Source organism: Conger conger, chromosome 8 (assembly GCF_963514075.1).
Source record: "Conger conger chromosome 8, fConCon1.1, whole genome shotgun sequence".
NCBI lineage: Eukaryota > Metazoa > Chordata > Actinopteri > Anguilliformes > Congridae > Conger > Conger conger.
The window spans coordinates 13,316,858-13,337,907 of record NC_083767.1 but is presented as its reverse complement, the minus strand read 5'-3'; the positions used below and the strand labels follow the sequence as shown (position 1 = coordinate 13,337,907).

General features: G+C 42.2%; 1 protein-coding gene across 4 annotated transcripts in view; it reads left to right on the top strand.

Moving 5' to 3' along the window:
- inpp4b (inositol polyphosphate-4-phosphatase type II B) overlaps window positions 1-21,050 on the top strand; it is a 239,482-nt gene that overhangs the window by 63,789 nt on the left and 154,643 nt on the right. For all 4 annotated transcript variants that reach the window (XM_061251274.1, XM_061251273.1, XM_061251270.1 and 1 more), the window contains exon 4: window positions 18,761-18,845. In XM_061251274.1, the coding sequence (XP_061107258.1) occupies window positions 18,761-18,845 (85 nt within the window). The remainder of the gene's footprint in view (window positions 1-18,760; window positions 18,846-21,050) is intronic.

Sequence of the window (21,050 nt, the reverse complement as noted above, 5' to 3'; positions counted from 1 at the left end):
TCCAAAAAGCTCTCCCAAAAGGATTACTCAACCTAAAACTTTCTAACAAATCTGCATCACATTTTAAATGGAACTTTATTCAAAAATTAGATTAAGCGGAGCCTCGTGAGCCTCATTTGGCAGTAAAATTACAGGTTTGCATGCATAGCAAGTCCAAGTCCTGTAATTATGCACGTCAGTATATTCATTCTGCAATGCGAATGTTGCGATATTCCTAAACTGTCCATCACTTGAATATTTCACATGATTGCCATGGAAAAGAAATGTGACCACACAGGATTTTCACATTATGATTTATGTACTGTAGGCATGTGGGCAACGATACAATTACTTGCCCCTTATCGCCAAAGTTCGTTTCTCATCACAGTGTCTCTGTAAACAGTTGGCCTAAAAATGTTCAATGATTGTAAGTCTGCTCTCTTTGTCATGGGTTCACAAGCATATCTCAGGTATTGAGTGCATAATTACTTTCAGAACACAATGTTTCGACTCATTATTCTGAGTTGTTTGTTTGTCTTTTCAAGTACAAGTGTTCTTCTAACTGTGCCTTTTTATCATAAACTTATCATAATCAAGGGCCACATTTCTGTGCTTTGTATTTCAGACCCTGGTCAAATGCGTACAAATATGTAATTGTTTTGAACTCACATACTTTTATACGCTTTACTGAGCTTGTCTGGTGTATTGGAACTTATGAAATATTCTCAAAAAGTTAAAAACTTCTGGTCCTCTTGGTTGGCTGAATTGCACCACATGAGATCTATCGAGCACAGAAAAGTGTTAGAATCTGTGTGCCTGTCTGTGATGTAAGTAACTACTGGATGGTAGCCAACATGCTCATAGTCCTCTTAAACCATTTCCTACCAAATGGGCTTCCTACTTTCCGGCATGCTTTTTTGAACCCCTTGAATCCAATGTCATGTGACTGATATCCATCACTGTTCCACAGAATCCAAAACAATTGTGTATTTTGACCCATGTCTGGGGTATTGACATATTCCTGTTGTTTACAGTGCAATGATATGGGTCTGCTTTTGACTTCTGGTTTTAGTGGCCTACATTTAAAGCCCACCAGGTAAACATGTCAGAGCAGCTGGGCAAAGCGGAGTTTGCGGAACCTCCTGAGAAAATAATTTACAGCTACAATGGGTCAATGAATATCCCCCCAGAGATGTTCAGGAGACTGAACCCAAGAACTCCTGTAAATTGTCCGTTAATATCTTCCTTGTTTTTTAGAATGGCTCTATTTCTGAGAGAACCGTGCTGTAGCAGTCAATGTACCGCGTTATACCACAAACCAGAACCATGTTGGGAAGGTCAGAGGTCAAGGAAACTGTGTTTAACACAAGAAAGGAGGAGGGAGAATGAGTGTCATCTAATCAGAAGGAACCACTTGGAAACTACCTTTATACAGTAAAATGTCCAGTGTTTATTCAACTCTAAGTACATATGTGTTCAATTGGGGTCATACGTGCCTAGTAAGAGTTCATTCAGCACTGAACATTATACTGTACTCCCATCTCAAGAAAAATATATACCTGGATTCAGTCTGTAGAAATACATATTTTCTTTGCCAATAAATCTTAAATATGTTAAATAAGCATTGACTGAATCAACTGAAAACATGAAAACAGTATCACTTCTATAGTCCATGTCCTGTCCATATTAAAGTGTTCACAGTGTGCCGGATATTTGTGTCTGGCTCTGGGGCCAGGTACAAGGGCTGTAACTGCACTGCATTTCACATAAAATTAACAGCGCGCTAATGCCCAGAGGGGAGCATGCTGGGTAAATTAAAGAGAGATGGGGATGGCATTTCTGTCCTCGGATCCACCCTGGATCGGGGATGGTAATTTCATACAGAAGGGCGTCTCCCTCTGTGACTACCTCCACGTGATACGAGAGATCTTTGAGGTGGGCCTTTTAGGGCAGTTTGAGTAACTGCACTCATTTATTACGTTTCAATGTTTAATGACATGGTGAGAAGAAGTTTGATGAAGGGTGTAATGACAACTTCCTCCTGCTCAGTTTTCGATGGGGGCCAGTTTAAACTTTTCTCTCCGTTTTTATGTTTTGAAAGTGCGCCGCTGCTTTTACGGTACAGTAATCTTCCCATTAATGAGAGCGGGGTAGGTCTGTGTTTACACCATTAAAAAAATAAATCAGCCGCTATTAGTGTCGAGATTTAAAGTGCTCCTCAGGAGGACTCTCGGCGCCTCGGGCGTGGAGGCCATTTTGAGAATGTCTTTGAAATGTTATCCTTGCGATGATCAGCCCGCCGATGACAGGAAGAATCGGTCGCCGGGCAGATACAAGATAATTTCCGGCGCGTTCGTATTAAAGGGAGATGAATTGGGGCCCGTACTGGGACCAGGTCACGGCAGCCCTGCTCGAAAATAGACCTCTCTCCCCTGACACGACCATCAAGGCCCCAAATTACTAAGCTCAAGCTTCTCCCTCTGCGCGAAGGATCAGAGCTATTGACCAGGCCCGTCTCATTTATTAGCGTAGTCAGTCATGGAAATGTCAGGAGAGCGGACACCGTCCGTGTTACTTTGACTTTGGCTCAGATGAGATGGCTGCCTCTGCAGCTGCCCAAACATTTAACAGGAGCGAGGAAGAGCAGAGCTCGCAGAAAATGTCTACCGGCGGAAGAAAATCAATCAGGAATCATACGAGTGCCGTCAAGAGGAAGGCGGAGGCCGTTGTTTCTACAACACGGGTTGAATGAGAAGTGACTGGAATGTGTAGGAATCAGCTTTTCTAAAGCTTCTGTAATGTTTCTGTATTTGTTCTGTATGTTTTCATGTTTATTCTTGTTTATTATTCATTTTTCATAGTTACCTGGTTTATGTTTTCCATTACAGTTCTCTATTGTCCTCCCCTGTTATTTCTGCGTCGGAATGTTTGCCAGTCTAGTTACCCCTCTGTCTGCGTGCCCCACTATTCAGGTGTTTACGGTATTTTCAGGTTTCCAATTATTTTCGTCACTCACGTTTTCTTACTTTCTGCTTTGTCTTGCGTTAAATGTTGTAAAGCACTATTGTTACTAACTACTACTAATCTAGGTTTTGTACAGTACTAATACGATTAATACACTTACTGTCTGTCTAACTAACTAACTATCAATCACTTTTATTGGGTAGTTTAGAAATATTTACGTTACTAACTCACTAACGTAATCTCTTAGCATTTCTGCGCTGTTCTATAACTCCGTCTTCCTATGCTATCCCTTGTTACTCATTTGTTTCAGCAAAGTGTTCGCACCTGTCTCTAACTATCACTACGTCTTCAACCTGTGCAATGTCTACTCCCTAATCCGGAGCCGTATGTTTTCTACATGTTGGTTCAGTGCATCCAGTCCCCGTTTTCGTCTCCCCTCTGTTATTATGTTATGTTTTCCCACCTGTTGTCAATTTGTTTAGCCCACCTTTTTCTCTGCCCCGCCTAGATCGTCACCTTCCCTCTTGTATTTAAACCCCATTCTCAGTATGCTTCTTAGTCAGAACATTGATCATAGTAAGTGCCGATTGTGTGTAAGCCTTATTACTGAGATTCATGATAGACACCCCTTTGCCTTGACTTCTGTACCTGCCTTGCCCTCTTGTTTTGTTTGCTCATCTGATCTTCTGGTTTTTCAACGTGTTGTTTTGTATTTTTGACTACGAGTTTGTCTGTGATTTCCTGGATTTTGACCTCTCGCTTGTTTTTCGACTATTCTTTTGCTTTTCGTTCTTTGCTTTGTACTGGATCTCTTGGCTTTTGACCACTGAACATTAAACTATGATTTTTGGATTATCCTGTGGTCTGCGTCTGGGTTCTCTGCACCGTACATAACAGCTTCCTTTACATGAATCATACTGCATTCCTCTTATGTATAATTCTGAAAATGTAATGTTATTCTATTCCCCATCCCCAATAATGACGCCGTCAGAAGATTCAAGTAAATCAATGAGTTAACCTCAGGAGATGGGTTTTAGCGTCTCAGGGTCGGTACGCTGGTATCAGAATTGTCTCTGTATGTGGTATGTTTGTAATGCAGCTAGCCTGTGTAATTCAGTGGTTAAAGACTGTGTGCCTGTGATGGACAGTGTCTTTATTAATGTGTAGGGATGTAGGGACAGGGAGTAATCCTGTCAAGGCCTTGCGCGCGCCCTCACGTTGTTGTCGTTTAGATGGAATATCTGACCCGGCTGATTAAACCATCTTCATAATTGGAAATATCAAACCTTGGCCTTTAAAGGCATTGCATTTATTTCGCTGCCACTCGGCAATTAAAATGCAAAAAAGGCAATGGCTTCCACTGCTAGCCAAAGGTTAGCTTATTTGAACAGCTTGGGAGAAATCGCATAACTCATTGAGCATGGTGGTGCCATTTTTATCGAAATAAATCTTTCCTTTTATTGGCGAGAAAACCGTGTTGGGAAGAGAAATTGCTGAAAATAACCAAATCCCCACCCCTTTCCGTCTCTCTCCATTTGACTTTGGCTGCTTTGTGAGAATTAAACTACAGTGAGTTTATTCCCTTCATAACGGCACTGTGAGTGTATTGAATGCATATTGGCTTTGCGGTGCTGTCACTGTGAGGAAAGTCGCTTGTGGCATTACGTGATTAATTAATTGAAACGGGGGGAGTGGATAGGGAAAGGGGGCGGGGGGGCTCTTGTCTCTGTGAGCAATGAGTGAGTGGCCTTCTATGAGGTAAGTGTCTTTGGAGATGATTGTAACAAGACAAGTTGTTCCTTGCTTCCCGGGGCTAATTAAACCACAGCAATCAAATCCTTGCGGACCAGATTATCATTATTTTCTTCCAAGGTGCCAAATTAAAATGGATTTTCAGCGAAACCTCCTGACCAAGCTGCGACTGCCTCGTTTTTAAATTTCACCCCGGCGTCGAGCTGAACGATCGGAGAGGTGGCGAATTTATTCCGCGGTTGTCCACGTTCTGCTTGCCATGCTAATGGCCGCGTGGCTATCTGATGCGCCATGCATTTTTCATGGAGAAGAGAGCAGGCACTGTGAGGTAGAAGCCCTCTTCCTTATTCCTCCTTCTTCTCCCCTTCTTTCTCAGCCTTTATCATGCCATGAATGGGACTGATTCACTCTGCTTAATGGATTTTCTGTCCAAGGTGAAGCTCGCTTTAATCATGGAGCATCTTGAATATTTTATAAGGAAAAGCATGAAAAGCAGGGACAGAGGCACAATGATACTTAAGTGTCTGCCGGTGTTATAGAGCACCTCAGCTTGTCCAACACTGATTTCAACAGGAACAGAGGGGACTGCTTTTCTACACTTGAAACGATATAAGAAATGGAAGTGAAAGTGGCATTTCGAATGGTGCAGTCGAACCAATTTTATTTGTGTGCAAATTTAAACATGTACCTCTCTGCTGTCTGAGAACTCCTCCTGGTGCAAGTGTGCAGAATATCTTTTAACACTTTTTATTTTATTAAGGATCAATAAAAGACCATCAATATTCATCAGTAATGACTCAGTAACTACTTATGGTTTCAAACAATTCATAAGTGCTTCGCTTAGGTACTATGTCATTGATATATTATTTGCCATAGTGCTTGGCAGTAATGACTATCAATATTAGCAGATATTCTGTGTCCACTGAACCTTGTGTGCAAGGAATTGTTTGACAAATATTTGTTCTTTCACGCAATCTGAATATTGTCATTTGCACACTCTTGCTTTTCTTGATCCACTTCAAGCATCAGCTATTTGGCTGAAGTGTTTGATCATTGAATGTATGCATTTGTGTGTTTATTGACCATTCTCTTATTTACTGTTTATCTTAGTATATTAGAGCACTGAAACGAGACTGTCGGATTGAGAAACATCTTGTATACAGCTGTCACGATTACACGCACTGCACCTTCATTACTTCTGAATAAGTGGTGTCATAGAAACTCCACAGTACTTGAAAATTAATGTGCCATTGCATTTAAATGAAAATATACTATAAAATCTCAATTTTCCTGGGTTTCAGTTGCCTTTGGTATTAAGCATGTCCAAATCACCCAGCCACAGTAAAGACTAGCAGAATTTATGTTATTGAATCGGGACTGTGCCAGTGCCAACTGTGGCTAGGAGCCCTGCAGGTCAGCGGATATTTGACCTTCACTAGGACTGCCCAGCCCTGCTCCTGGAGATCTACCTTCCTGTGGAGTTGAAATGAAAACCTACAGGAGAGTAGATCTCCAGGAACAGGGCTGGGTAGCCCTGGCCTGTGGGGTAGGAGTCATATCACGGTGCTCACCAGCGCCCCCACTGGTCAAACAGGTGACTGCGGTCTGTTTGCTTCAGTGGCGCCTCCAGCATGGCTTCTAGGCAGCGGCTTGGCAGCACGTCTCCTGGAGGAGAGCGTGAGCTTGTCTGTGCTCTCCTGAATTAATCGCAGAAGCTTGAGCAAGGAGTGCTGCTGCTGAATATGATGGGCACTGTAAATTGGGTGGAAATGGAGTAAAAAGCAGCTTTAAAAAGACTTGTGCAATTCAATCAACCCAAAAGAAACTCTCTCAGGTTTTATCAACCACCACATTGCAGTAAGTTACTGTGGCAGAAAGAGAATTTGCAGCCAGTGGCAAATTGTTGCCCAGTGCTGCCCAAGTCTGTCAATACACCACAGGTTGCTTCTGATTGGACATGTAGTCCTTAACATACCAGCCTTTTGAAACTTGACCTATAGACTCGGAGCATTAATAAATAGAGAGATCAAGAATGCATGTCCTTATGTTGAGGTTATGGTTTTCAGTGTCTAGTACTTGTACTTGTACTGTGAGTACCAGTAGTATGAAGACATCAGACCATGAAGAGGCTCTTACTAATTGAATAATTTAACTATTAATTGAACAATTCATTATGGTGTCAGAGAGGAATACCTGTGTGTATCATACACTTATGCCATGCTTATGGGAATATGTATATCTTGGTTCTACCCGTAAAAACCTCATTTTTACAAGACCGATAAACTTTTTGCGTTTTGCTTGCTACTGTGTTAACCACATGCATAATATTTAAGAATGAATAAACAAAAACAAGCCAATTCTTCACAAAAGTGCACAAAGTTATTTACAGCAGTGAAAAACAAATACCATAGAAATAGACACAATGCAAAAAACAACACATTACTTAAGATCAAAAACATTTTTTAAATCGATACATTTATAAAAACAAATTACAAAAATAGACAAAAAAACCCCCATAATAAAGTGGCGGCACGGATGGTGCAGTGGGTAGCACTGCCGCCTCACAGCAAGGAGGTCCTGGGTTCGAATCCCCGTCGGCCGGGGCCTCTCTGTGCGGAGTTTGCATGTTCTCCCTGTGTCTGCGTGGGTTTCCTCCGGGTACTCCGGTTTCCTCCCACAGTCCAAAGACATGCAGGATAGGCTGATTGGAGAGTCTAAATTGCCCATAGGTATGAGTGTGTGAGTGAATGGCGTGTGTGCCCTGCGATGGACTGGCGACCTGTCCAGGGTGTATTCCTGCCTTTCGCCCAATGTATGCTGGGATAGGCTCCAGCCCCCCTGCGACCCTGTTCAGGATAAGCGGGTTCAGATAATGGATGGATGGATGGATAGTTTAAATAAAGAAAAAAAAACGTTCATTCAATTTAATTCAATTTCAGAAAGACACCCCACAGAACAACAGAGGGGAAGAAGGAAATGCTAGCCCTGAGCCCCCCGATAGCACATGAGGTAAACAACTCCCCAGTGTGGAGAAAAACCCTCACACAGTGGCGAGAAAAACTCCCCGATGGGAGGAAATCTCGAGAGGAACCTGGCCTGAAGGTTGAGTTAGAGCGTTCACATAGAGGAATGTAAAATATGCAGTTCAGTGGGGCGGGAGGGATGCATTAGTGGCTCCAGGATGTGTTGACAGATGGGGATGAACCAGAGGAGAGCAGGGCAGCAGCAGAGAGACAGTGGACAGTGAGCTCCAGGGGATGGAGGGCAGGAGTATCCATTCATTGTTGTAGCTCATCAGTTAATTCGGTGGCCTGTAGCGTAGTGGTTACGGTAAATGACTGGGACCCGCAAGGTCGGTGGTTCGATCCCCGGTGTAGCCACAATAAGATCCGCACGGCCGTTGGGCCCTTGAGCAAGGCCTTTAACCCTGCATTGCTCCAGAGGAGTATTGTCTCCTGCTTAGTCTAATCAACTGTAAGTCGCTCTGGATAAGAGCGTCTGCCAAGTGCCATTAATGTAATGTTAATTTGAATCTATTTCACATTCACGTGTCATATTTTGTTGATGATAAAGGCTTGGCGACCAGTGAGAACGAGGATATGCTGGTTGGTTTGTGGGAGCAGGGCCTGAGTTTGCTGCACTGTTTCATCAAACGGGAGTTTTGGAAATGAAAATACCAGAAGGAATTTCTGCTGAGACAAACTTTTAGTATAATAAGCTTAGTTATTTTGCTTTCCCCTTGGTTCTCCACAGCCTAAGTGACATATTTAGTCTGACTATTTGTTTTCTTTCAAAATTGTCTTACAATTGTCTAGGGTGCAATTATGACCTGTTAAGGAGAAAATAGCTTTGGTGGCAAAATTGTACAGCATTCTTGTCGCTGGTCTGGTGACCCAAATGATAATTTAGTTTGACTGCCTTTTTCAGAACATTGAGCTCTTTGGTAAACATCAAACACATAAATGTGCAGAATGATTTCAAAAATTTATCTTTTTAGAACAATACTTTTCACAATTACTTTTTGCATTTGTCCTTAAAATATATTGATTGCTGTTTTAGAATAATGTCCTATTGCTCAGAATAACCAGCTATTCCACTTTGTGCATAATAAAATGTTCACTGTTAAATTAACTCTTACAGTTCACATATGGTCACTAATGGATTCATATAAACTGTGTTACAGTTGACTTGATACTCATCTGGACATTTTACTGTGTGGTTGCTGTGGCCTCTGGTTATTATTAAGTGCACCCAATTGTGGATGTTCATTAGTTTTATTTAAATGGATGCATCCATCGCAACAATTACAGAGCTGTTTGTGTAAAAGACAGATGAATTTGGATGAACGAGAGACCTTCTTGGCTCATGCGCTGTTAAAATTCCATCAGTGACATCAATACTTAATTAACTGTCTTGCTCAATCAAATGAACAACACTCACACTGTATTGTATTTAGCTTTAGCCTATTGAGTCTGAGCTTTAGCTTTAGCCTGTTGATGTCTATATATGTGGTCCATAAAGACTAAAGACAGACCATTACCTCCAGTTACTGGATCCTATGGTCTAATATTTTAACATGATATTTTAGAAATATGCTGTATATCCAATGGAAAAAATGGGCTCTTTAAAAGGGCAGTTGACTGAAAAATAAAATGATGGTATGTTTCCACTTTCCAGGAGTAGTACTGTACTTGTCCATCCAGATAAATATGTTGCATTTTCAAAATACCTGCTGGAATTTACCTCCTGGTATAGCAGACCATACGGGGAAACTTGAGTGCTGTTGACTGGACATGGGGGAATGCATTTTGTAGTTTCAATATAACAACCTGTTTGCAGCATAGTAGCACATAGCAGCTTTGAATTTCATGGTTAGGATATTAATGGGTGTCGGCTAATTTCTAAATTTCTAATTTCTAAATCAGATACTACTCTCGGCAAGTGGAAATACAGCTTAATTTAATTTTTGGGTGAAGTGCCCCTTTAAAATAATAATGCCATAATGACAGATATTGCATTCAGGGGCTGTCATGTTGATGGTGGAATGACAAACTAAAGAACTGCTCCACCAGAGGGCACCACATAAATCTGCAGAAAAATATGTTTTTACCAGCGTAATCATTTCTTCCTGGGATGTGTATATCTCTGCGATATGTAATATGGTTGTATATCTTATTTAATGGATCATCTATCCCTTGTGTCCTGGAATATGTTAAGTTAGAATTTCGAGACAGCAACATTGTCTTCAAGAGAATCATCTGGGATTTTGACTGATCTTTTTCCCCCCCTGCAGATAGAGATATGTCTCTATCTATCTCTGACAGATGGCATGAAATACTGCTTTGTGAAATATGCACTACAAAGACTATTAAAGCTTTGAGCAGCGTGGTTGGAAATGTCATTGCTCTCTTCGCATTTGTGTGCAAAGCAGCCGGAGCCAGGACCGTGACATTTTGCTCATACCATCTTTCAGAGAGAAGGAATGAGGGCCAGGGCAGACCTTTCATGATCAATAATGTAATATCATATACTATTTCATAGTTTATTTCACTTCACGCTTGTCCTCAGCTTACATATCAATTGATGACGTTCTTTTACGACCTTAGTGTTTTTTATTTTTTATTCCAGTGTATTAAGGGCACAACGGTTTAGGTTCTGCAGTAGGTTTTTGGTAAGGTGAGCTGGCTTTGCTGGAACTGTATGCTTTTTTGAACCGTACGAGATCCTCATCAACGCAGTCTTGTTCCTCGAGCAGAAACAGAAATTCTGCTGTGGCTGCACTACCATCAGCCGACAGCGAATGGGGGATTGCAACATTGCCGCGCCTCCACCTAAAACATGATTAATCATAATCTTTCTTCACAAAGGAAATGTTATTCCAGCCCAGAGGTGGAATTCTGTATGGCTGTAACAAGGCAGTTTAATGGCTAATGATTTGCGGTAGTGAGGTATTGTGCTGGCACGCCATTCAACACCCTGAGCATAAGAGTGTGGCATGGTGCTCAACTGCGCTAAATCCCATTCCTCTTTCTAATATATACAATGCACGCCTTAATGCAAACCATTATCCCATTAAAATTAGGCCCTGGTAAGCATTTTGAAGTTCTCTCTCGCAATCACACCCCCTAGAGGGATATTTTTACTCAGGAAAGATATTTTCATGTTTTTTCAAGGAAGGTGGTCACATGCACACACACACACACACATGCACACTGATATTCACACGCACACACATACACACACACAGAGTACAGGCAGAACTCCGAGATTCAACAGAAAATCACCAACAGCATGTAAGTGTGTTCAACATGGACTGAATTCCAGCTTTGCCTGAGTGTGTATAAGGATTGACTGGACCATTTTTATGACATACATTCCAACATAATGACCATGTACTGGACTACTTCTGTGATCTGCTGTCTTCGCTGATGGATGACTAGCAGAAACCAAGCCCCGGGCGCCCTCTCTCTCATTGGGCAGGTGACAGATCCAACATCATACCAGTGGGATCAATTACCACATGTGTAGAGAAAGACAACTGCAATGAGGTGTCAGACAGTTTTAATCAGTACAAGACAGACAAACAAGCCTTCATAACCAAGAACATCGCAGATCCATGTAACCCAGATCACACCACCCATTAGAGTAATGCATTTGTTTAGGGCTAGCTGACCGGCCAATCCCAAAGCACAGTTTTCTGTGCCTCGGTGCAGAAAATCCCCCCTGTTAAATACACTGTGTGAACGTGTCGTTTCAGAACAGAGCCGGCAAGTACACCGAGTCACGCCGTTCACATTTTAGACGACGGCGGAGTGAAAACTCTGAACATTAGCGGGAAAAACAGCCGCTGCTGACACGAGTTTGATGGAGTAAGAACCCGCAATTCCCTCTTAATAGCCTAATTTCAAGGAGTCAACCGACCTAATTGCCCGTCCCACACATTGAACCCAATTTACACATTTTCATGGGTTTGGTCCCCCTCTGGTGCCTTGAACGGCGGCGGTTCAGCTGGAGACCCTAATGTTCCCGCCCATCCAGGGTGCTGTCATCAGCACTCACTCATTGCTCACAGGTTAGCTCTGTTTCCCTTTTAAATCCTATCCTTTATCACATTGTGCTGCCACTATGGCATGTAATTTATGTCACCGCTGTCTGTGCTAAAATGGCTCCTTCATATAGACCATTTGCTGCTTGAACTATTGTAGCGTGAAACAGCTGTTTCTGAACAACTCTTCAGGCTGAGAATGTGTAAAAAGCAAGATGTCTGTTCGCGCAGGCAAAATTTTATATCGGAGCACCCTGAAAGTCCTCAATACTGGGTTCGAGCACAGCTGCATTGTGGGATTTTTTTATATTTGATACATTATTATAATGAATTATGTATCTACTGTATGTGAAGTGTGATTAAGCTGGCTGATGCTTTGTATGTTGAAAAAGGTTAGAATGCTTCCCAGAGTTTCACTCAGATTTTTGTAAAAATGTTCTATATTTAGGATGAAAGCAGGCATCAGAGTGCATGCACATTCACATTTGACACACAAAGCATTCGTACTATGCCACACAGAAATGTGCTTTGTACAGTAGGCCTGTGATTCAGCCCTTCCCATGGGACCGAAAGTGCCTCCCAACCTTCAAAACACACCTGCTCCAGTGTTGTGGTTAATTATATGGAAATCAGGAGGTGGTTGGCGAGCTTATAACAGGGGAGACTGAATCTTACTCTAATGCTGGTGATTGGTTCCCACCTGTTTTCCCTTCCTAATTAACAGATTGCTTGATTAACCAGTGCTGATTAGTTGAATAATCCATACCCAGTGGCAGGCAGTCCCATCTCACTTAAAAGTATGTCAGGAGACTCAGGACAAAATTAATGAAAATAGGTTGAGTCCAATGATGGGCTTAAATTCTGAGTTCTGCCTGCTAGTTCTACCTCATGGGCCATCACTGAAGTCAGGTGTAGATTAATTGCATTAATGTTACATTCATGGGCTCTGGGAAATACAGCAGTTAATGAGTTTCTGACAGTCAGAAGCTGTTTGCTCCACCCTGAGTTACAAATGTAGCGATATTTGACATCTGATTTACGACTCTGTAAAAAAATGCCTGAAAATATTACCTACTTTTTTTCTGTGCCTGGTGTGCCTTTGTTTAATATCTTTGATAAGAGAATATTTATTCAGTCGACTTAATCTGTGCATATAAAATGAGACCAGTTAAAGACTATTTCCTATGATCACCATTTTCTCAGCCCTGCCCTGGTATGGGGGCACACAGCAGTCAAGGGGTGACCTTGGAAGAACACAAACACAGCACAACTCTTAAGACCTGCCTGCCCTCACTCCCATACAATAGATTTGAGGTCATTTTCAACACTAGTTATTCCCATCCATTTTCACATCATATTTTAATTTGGTACAACTGATGGCAGACTTAAGGCCCATTCATTCTGAAATAATGTGCATTTGAAAGATTCCTCCTGATGTACCTTTGATATTCACTGTTCATCATTACCAAATTATCACAAACATCATCATTCCCCATAAAAACACAAGTCTTTACAGCAGCTGGAGTTTGTGTTAATTCCCAGCAGGAGCTACCATCAATAATAATGAAATTGAAACCAGGAAGAAATTGTGTGAAGCACAGAACACGTGTATTATCTAAAAGTAGAGGTTACCTACACTTCACTTGTGGATCAACAAATCACCACATCTTGTTTTATGAAGACAGAATACCTAAGCATTTTGTTTTTGTCATGGATAGATGCACAGTATTGTTACAGAAAAACAGATGATGACTTAATGACTAACATTTAACTTATTTATCTGTAATTTCATTTATTTACTCATTACTGGTTATCTACAGGGACATTTATTGGTACGTGATGTTCTTTAAAATGTTGACAATTGCAACTGTCACTAAGCTTCCAATTTCCTTGTCAAAGCGCAAAGTTCATCCTTGCTCTTTTGCCGACTCATTACGTAGTTCATAATACCAAAAGACTGATTGCGGGAACAAAACACCCACCCAAGTGTTGCGTGCAAACAGGCAGTTTATTTCCCTTGCAGAAGTAGAAATATTTATAGGTGTCAAGGCAAATTTGCTAGACCATTAAACACAGTTGTTAAGAATTTTCTGTCAGTTAAACAATTGTTGTGATTTAAAATAAAACCACCTCAGTCAAGTGAGCTAAATGTCACATTTAACTGGTTTTCCATAAATCTTGTCAGAGGGGTTTAGACTTTGCCGCTCATATTTTTAACAGTTATTCACAGCACGTACTGCAGCAAATTACAGTGCAGAATCCTGGTGAACAGGAACTGTCTGCGGCTTGTCCTGCAATAAGTACTGGTTTTCAGTGTATTGCGTTGTGACCTGGAAGTAAATCCAGATTGTGGATTGTGGCCATCAGCCATGTTGGGGCTGCGTCCCAATACTGGAAAAATGCATCCTCCTTTCCTCCACTTGTCTCCTCCCCCATGCCGGGTACATTTTTCAGACTTTTTGGACGCACCCATGGTGTCACGTAAGTGGCAGAGGGAACACACCCAGGGAGAGAGGGTTTTCATCGGCTGTGCTGTCCTTCTCATCGTGTGACAGCAACTCCAACTGTACGGTTGAGCAGCGGTCAGCGGGGTATTGTGTACAGCGGGGTAATGACTGCATCAGCTGATGAACTGCAGTCCACAATGAACAGTGGTTGCTAGAACATTTTCTACTTGTTTTGAGGGAGAATGCATGTTTGACTGCACTTGTTTTGAAAGAGAATGCATGTTTGACTGCATTTGTTTTGAAGGTGAATGTACATTTCACTGCACTTGTTTTGAATGGTTAACAGAGGTCTATGCAGGTATGGGATGAACTTGCTAACACTAACTCTCAAACGTGCAGTCTAAACTAGGTGAAACAAGTGACTTTTAACTTTTTAATTAGTTATACATCTTTATTTTAGTTTGCAAACACATTCTGGTCCACATTCTAGACAAGGCCAAAGTGCCAGGGTCAAAGTCCCAGGCCCAGGACAGTAATATTTACCAGAAGTTCACAGGTCCCCACGTCCTCCATGGTCCGGGTCAATGTACCCGGTCGTTTCCCCTGGCAGCAGCCCCCGTCTGAATACATGTCTGTCAAAGGCGAGAATCTTTGATGTTACTAATGTAATTTCACACTGACGGTGTATGTAATCGTAACTCATTTGTTCTTAGATGAAACGGTAAGTGATAATTAATCTCCAGGAAGGTGTGTAGTTGGGCATGGCGAGCGTGTTCCAGGGTGTTTTATAAATGCTCGGCACGTCCAAAGCGTGGGCTTTTCTTCGTTTTTGGTGTTACAGAGTGTTATTCTAAGGTGCCCTTTAACTTGACAAATAACAAATGAAGCGTAATTCACGGCCACAGAGGGAGAAGCAGCGGTCGCCGTGCACGACAAACCTGTGGTCAACTGTGCCTGGCTTCCAGACACTCGCTTTTCAGCCAGATACTATCAATAACTCACCATATTACCACTGCCTCCGCTCCTCTGCACCTCCGCCTGGGTTTTCTTACGTTTCGTTCGAGGGGAAAGGAGCCAAACTTGCGGATGAGCTTGACAGACTGGTGAATATTTTCTCTTTTCCCTAAAGCGGTGAGAATGAAGAAGCTGTTTCGGAGATTGCGTCCAAAATTCTGTTAACCTGAGGCGGCAGTGTACTTTGGAGCGGAGAAAAATTGGGCTCCTTCCAACCGGAGTGGAAAATGGATGGATGGGTCTAGTTTGATCTATGAAAATATTTTATTCTGCTGTTGACCTTCCTCATTGACTTGTCTGTCCGGGCTACCCCTGTGACGCTTTTTTTATTCTCCGCAGAATTGAATCGATCGAATGTACATTGTTCTGATTAATGTAATTATGCATGGATAATTGACTGCAGCATGTCGGAGGATCATAGTTCAGAACGAGAGAGGCCATTTTTCTCTGTACATACGTGTTATGGCTATTGCTCTTACTTAGTTATAACTTGACATATCCGGCTATGCATTTATGCCAGCTATTTACAGGCTGCAAGTAACATCCATCTTTTTATTTCTCTGTTTCTCTCTCACACTTCCTCCCACCCCTCTCTCACCATCCCATCACATTCATCTTTACTGCATAATGATGAAGTTTTTTTGACTGTATCGTTTGATATAGTAAACAATGATTCATTGACAGAAGTAATCATGACTCAAATGACTCAACACTCCGAAACTCTGTATCATGCAGGCTTCATATCCTGATTTTAGCAGTTATTCCTCCCGCTGGTCTGTTCTGAAAAGCTCCAAACGCAAAGGGGCCTCCCGCAAGGGATCATGGGTAGCTAGGATCCACTGTGTTTTTTTCTTTGCAGTTGACACCACATCAGTCCATGGACCACAATGTCTTCTTGATTGATCGCTTAGGTCAAAGCAGCTTGAAGCAGTGATAGGCCAAAATCTGAAATAACATGGATCTCGATACCGAGCCAAGATCAAGATGTCATCATGGCCGGTCTTTACAATGTAAACATAGGAGGTGCTAAGGTAACACAGTCACTGTTTGCAGGCCACAGTACCACACAGGGGCTGGTGTACACAAGGACGCTGTGCCTGATGTGTTCAGATTGTCCTCTTTCAAAATTAATCAAGATGGTGTCCACCAGCTCAGTGGATGTTAGTAAGTCTGGTGCCTAGGTATGTGCAGCAGGATGCAAAAAAGGTTCTGCATCACAGACAATCCATTTGAAGGTTTGTTGATTTGGATAGGAATGACCAACTCTTGCAAAGGCAAAAAACTGTTGCATGGGATTTCAGTTTCTCCAACCATATTTTGACAGCAGAGTGTTCTGGCATGTTGCTTGTGTAGGAATGTTTTTTTAAAGGTAACAATGCGAAAGTTATGCCCAACTCCATTGTCTGTTCTGTAGTGTGAGTCTGACATACAGTATAACATCTGGGACTGAGAGGCTACTGAGTAGGTGCATACCCAAATTCAGTGGGAGGAATGAAACAGAATTCAAAATGACAGAATCTGCTACCTGCTACCGTCCATGAACAGGAGTGCGTGGTGTGCTTACAGTGCCGTACATGCTCTTAGCCTATGGCTCTTTGACAAAAGAGCACCCTTTAATCAATGCTGTTGATGACAAATGTTACTCTGAACACTGAAAGTCAATGAAACAGTCAGCATATTGTGACTGCATTGATTCAGACTTGCTGTACCTATGGCAGCTGTTGTTTTGAATGGCTGAATAGTGACTCCCAAGACGACAACAAGCATACGGCTTTGGATCGTATGGAGATCATGCACACAGATCACTATGCATTTACACCCGGATACAAACATACATAATATACAGTGCATAGACACATGCATGGACACACACATAAAGGTTTACATGCCATGGACACACAAACACACTTAAAAGCAGACAAGCCTTGCACACTCACACAAGCGTGCACATGCAAACACAAACATACAGACGCACATAAAATTTGACATGCCATGGACACTCACACAAGCATGGACTCCTGCACACGCACACACATACACACACACACACACCCACACACATAAAAGTTGACATGTCATGGACACTCACACAAGCACACACTCCTGTACACACACCCACACACACACACACACACACGCTGTGATCTGAATCTCGAATAGGCCCTGCTAAGTTCTCTGCAGCTGTCACTTTGGGAACTGCAGTCAGATTTCTTTGCTCCCATCAGCCGCCCAGAAATACTCATTTCAAGGAATTCATTCATCATTGATTCTCCTGTTTGCTTTCGTAGGCTTTATTGATAACACGCCGTGTTTTCTTTTTGATTAAAAATAGATAATAAAAATCCCAGGGTATACGGGGCATATATATTTTGGGACATCTGTCCGCCCACTGCTGACTATTGTTCTAGTCGGGAGAATCAAGTGAGTTGTTTTCAGTTTTTCTGTTGAAAGACCTGGCCTGAGCGTCTCACAGAGATGTTGGGTTTGTTCTTAAATGTCGGTTTTTGCTCTGAGGCCTGGTGAAATATATAAACACCAGCAGGTATGAGAACAAATGGGGGAAACTCTCCAGTGTAATGCGCTTTACTTTCAACTGGAAGTGGTTTTATAAGAGCTTAAAAATGTAGGATTTTCACACAAAGTGTTATTATTTTCATTGGTCGTTTCGCGATTGGCTGACCACACAGGAGAGGGGAGGCGGCTACGGGGTATTAAGCCAGTTAAATGGAGGTTTATTAGAAGGCCTGGTTGACAGAGCCTGGTTTGGAGGTTTTCGGGTTTGGAGGACACAATCTTTTTGCAAGCTACTACAGCACCTGCAATGAACTCATTGAATCAGGACCTTAGTCTAATATCTCATCCAAAATACAGTGTCTCCTCCAGGGTGTTCTTGGGATTTTTTTTTTTGTTCTATTCTGTACAACCCCCCCCTTTCCACACACACACACACACACACACACAGAGTAATATAAACCCATTGTTGGTATTTCTCATGTCACAAAGAATACTCATTCACAACAATGAGATGTTGGTGTTATTTCGCTCATTTACTGTACCGCCAGAAAGCAGAGTGCACGAAAGCGATCCAAATTCCTCTTTGCACATGAAATACCTTTGTTTGTTTTTCGGAGAACGTCGGTTCACAGACGCAGGTATTTATGTTTCTTCCTTTCAGATGTTTCTTTGAAAACGGGGACTCGGGAAAAGGTTTTCCGAAAACTTTTAATGAAAAGAATGAGCATTCATATTTAATAAGAGTGATGATTGTTGAGTGGAGGAATGGCGGCAGTTTGGATTGCTTTCATTACCGAGAGATTCTGTGGAGGAAACAAATCTAAATGCGAACTCCTTGCTCTTTCGCCCTCTCCTTCTGAACAGTGTTTGATTGTTCTCTCTCGAAGGGATTCCTCGTCTCCTCCTCCTGTTCCTCGCCTTCATTATTTCCTTAATGTGTTTAGGCTAATATATCAGAACAGGTAGTAGTCCCTTCGTTCCCATTAAGCCTTGCGCTTGTCAGACACCAAATGAACAGTGATTATTTTGCTATTTGTTTCTTCAGAGGTCTGAGCCCGCTGAGGTCGTCATCCTGGAACGATGTGATGTGGTGGCCAACAACGATGAGGACAATGCTGCTCTAGTCATCAGTAAGTACCGTCTTTCTAAACTTTCCAAATGTTTGAATTTAGTTTTGTTTGCCCGGTGGCATTGTTATTCTTGGCTGAAATCGTCAGGTTAGTTGACTGTAATTGCTATAATGATGATGTCTCTGCAGATACCGGTGGAACGGCCTTTCTGCGGTCCCTGCAACAACGGCAGTGCAGTACCGTGTTTGTAGTCCTACTGTAAACGCCGGCAGCCACACTTTTCGAAATGGAAATATCACCACTTGTAAAATGCAATTTAGTACGGATAGTACAAGCACAGACAACCGCAAAAATTCGTAAAGGATCGGAACTGTGGAATCTCCCGTTGAGAATACGCAGTAAAGGACAAGACGTTTTTTTTTTTTTTTCTGAAAAAGCTGTCTTGCGTACCTCGGAGTTGCAAAGTCTGCATGGTACCGTGAGCCGAGAAAACCAATGACAGGGGTGTCAATACGTCCCAGCTGAAAGGCAGAGCCAGACAGGGGAAGTGGTGATGATAAATCCATACGGTATGTATTTTTCTCCCCCCTTTTAAGTGCTCTCACAAAGCAAGGGAGAAAAAGAAACAACTGGAGATAGTAGGTGGATGGATTTAGGGGCTCAAATTACAGCCCTGTGTGTGTGACAGAGCCCCGTGTTGAGATCAACAGAAGTCCCTCCCTCGACTAATGCAGCTGTCACGGGCGTGACGCCTCTCAATCACGCCGACTCGGGTCCTTTAGAGAGGTGTCTAAGCTCCTGCCCACCTACAATGATGGAGCCAAAGAAGGAAAAAATACACTTTAAATAAAGATATAAAGACTGGTATTCTGTGGAAGATATGAATGAATGGTAGATCAAGAGAACTCTCGAACTAAAAATTAGTTGATTACTGTACTTTACTATAACATTTTCTTCTACAATCTTGATGTCAAATAATGGTTGTCATTTTAAGCCAAAAAATTTTTTTGCCTAAGGTTGCATATGCATAAATATTTGTTATGTGACAGGTTCTCTGTCGTATTCTTATTCATTATTATTTTCAAATCAGAGTATTCGATGATAAAGAATATTTCATGTGTATGTGGCTTGCCTTTTGGTCTGCGTGTCACGGTCGGATATGCCGTGTGGTTCCTCGGATAATACAAATAAAAACACCGTCCGTATTCTGGGAAGAACATGTAAGAAAGCCGTGTTTACATTCCTCATTCCTCCTCTCTTCATCACAGTCCGTCTCCATTGATTTTCCTGCAAGGTTCCTCTAGCCCTAATAGGATCCCATGCGCGGCTTTAAAAGAAACGTATTAAATAGTTAATGGCTCTCGCTCCAGCCCTTTCTTCACCTGCACTTGAGCAGGGCAGCCACTGTTTCTTCACGCACTTTGTTCATTCACAAAGAGAACGCGTTCCGCACAGCGGGGTATGTCAGTTTTGGGCGGGTGACGGGGGCGGAAGTGAAAACGTATTCGTCAGTTTTCTCAGTTCGTCTCACTTCTGCCTCCTTTTCGCCAGGCCGGTCCTTCGCTTGGGCGGATTAAAAAAAACGTCCCTTTTAAAGACGTGTCTCGTCTATTGAGACATGGATTTCTGTGTTTAATCGCTTCTTTGTATCATTGAGGCAAGCACACATCCAAAGTATTTAGCGCAGGTAGTAGAAAAAAGAAGAAGGAAAAGTAAGGAAATAATACCCGCGCACTGCTATTAAATCTGCCTAGTGATACATTTATTAAAGTGTGCAAGACAGGCAAAGTCAGGTAAGTAACCTGAGGAAGAGCAAACAGGTTTTAACGTTATTTAATACATATGTCACCAGGGAGCATTAATAGCAGTGTGAGGGGTATTACTTCCTTACTTTAATTGCTGGTTTGACATGGTTTGACATTATTCATGTCACCCTGTCCTGTGGTCCCATTTGGCGCTGTGGGTTCATAATGGACTAAAAATGCTGTGTGCAGCAGACGGGAGCTCTTTCACAGCAGCCCCTCCGAACGCCTGCTGTTCTCACACCAGTATCTCTTCGCTTGCGTTTTTCAGGCAATTATAAATTTGAGCAGTTTTATATTTGGCTATTTTTCATCCGAACATTCACTTTGTGATATTTTGCCTTATCATCATCGCGTTATCTTTGGTTGAATATCTCACCTTTAAAAAAAGAAAAAAGTACAAGCGCAAGAGAGGAAGTGGGGGGGGGGGGTTAATGTGCATCAGAAACTCTGTAATCACACG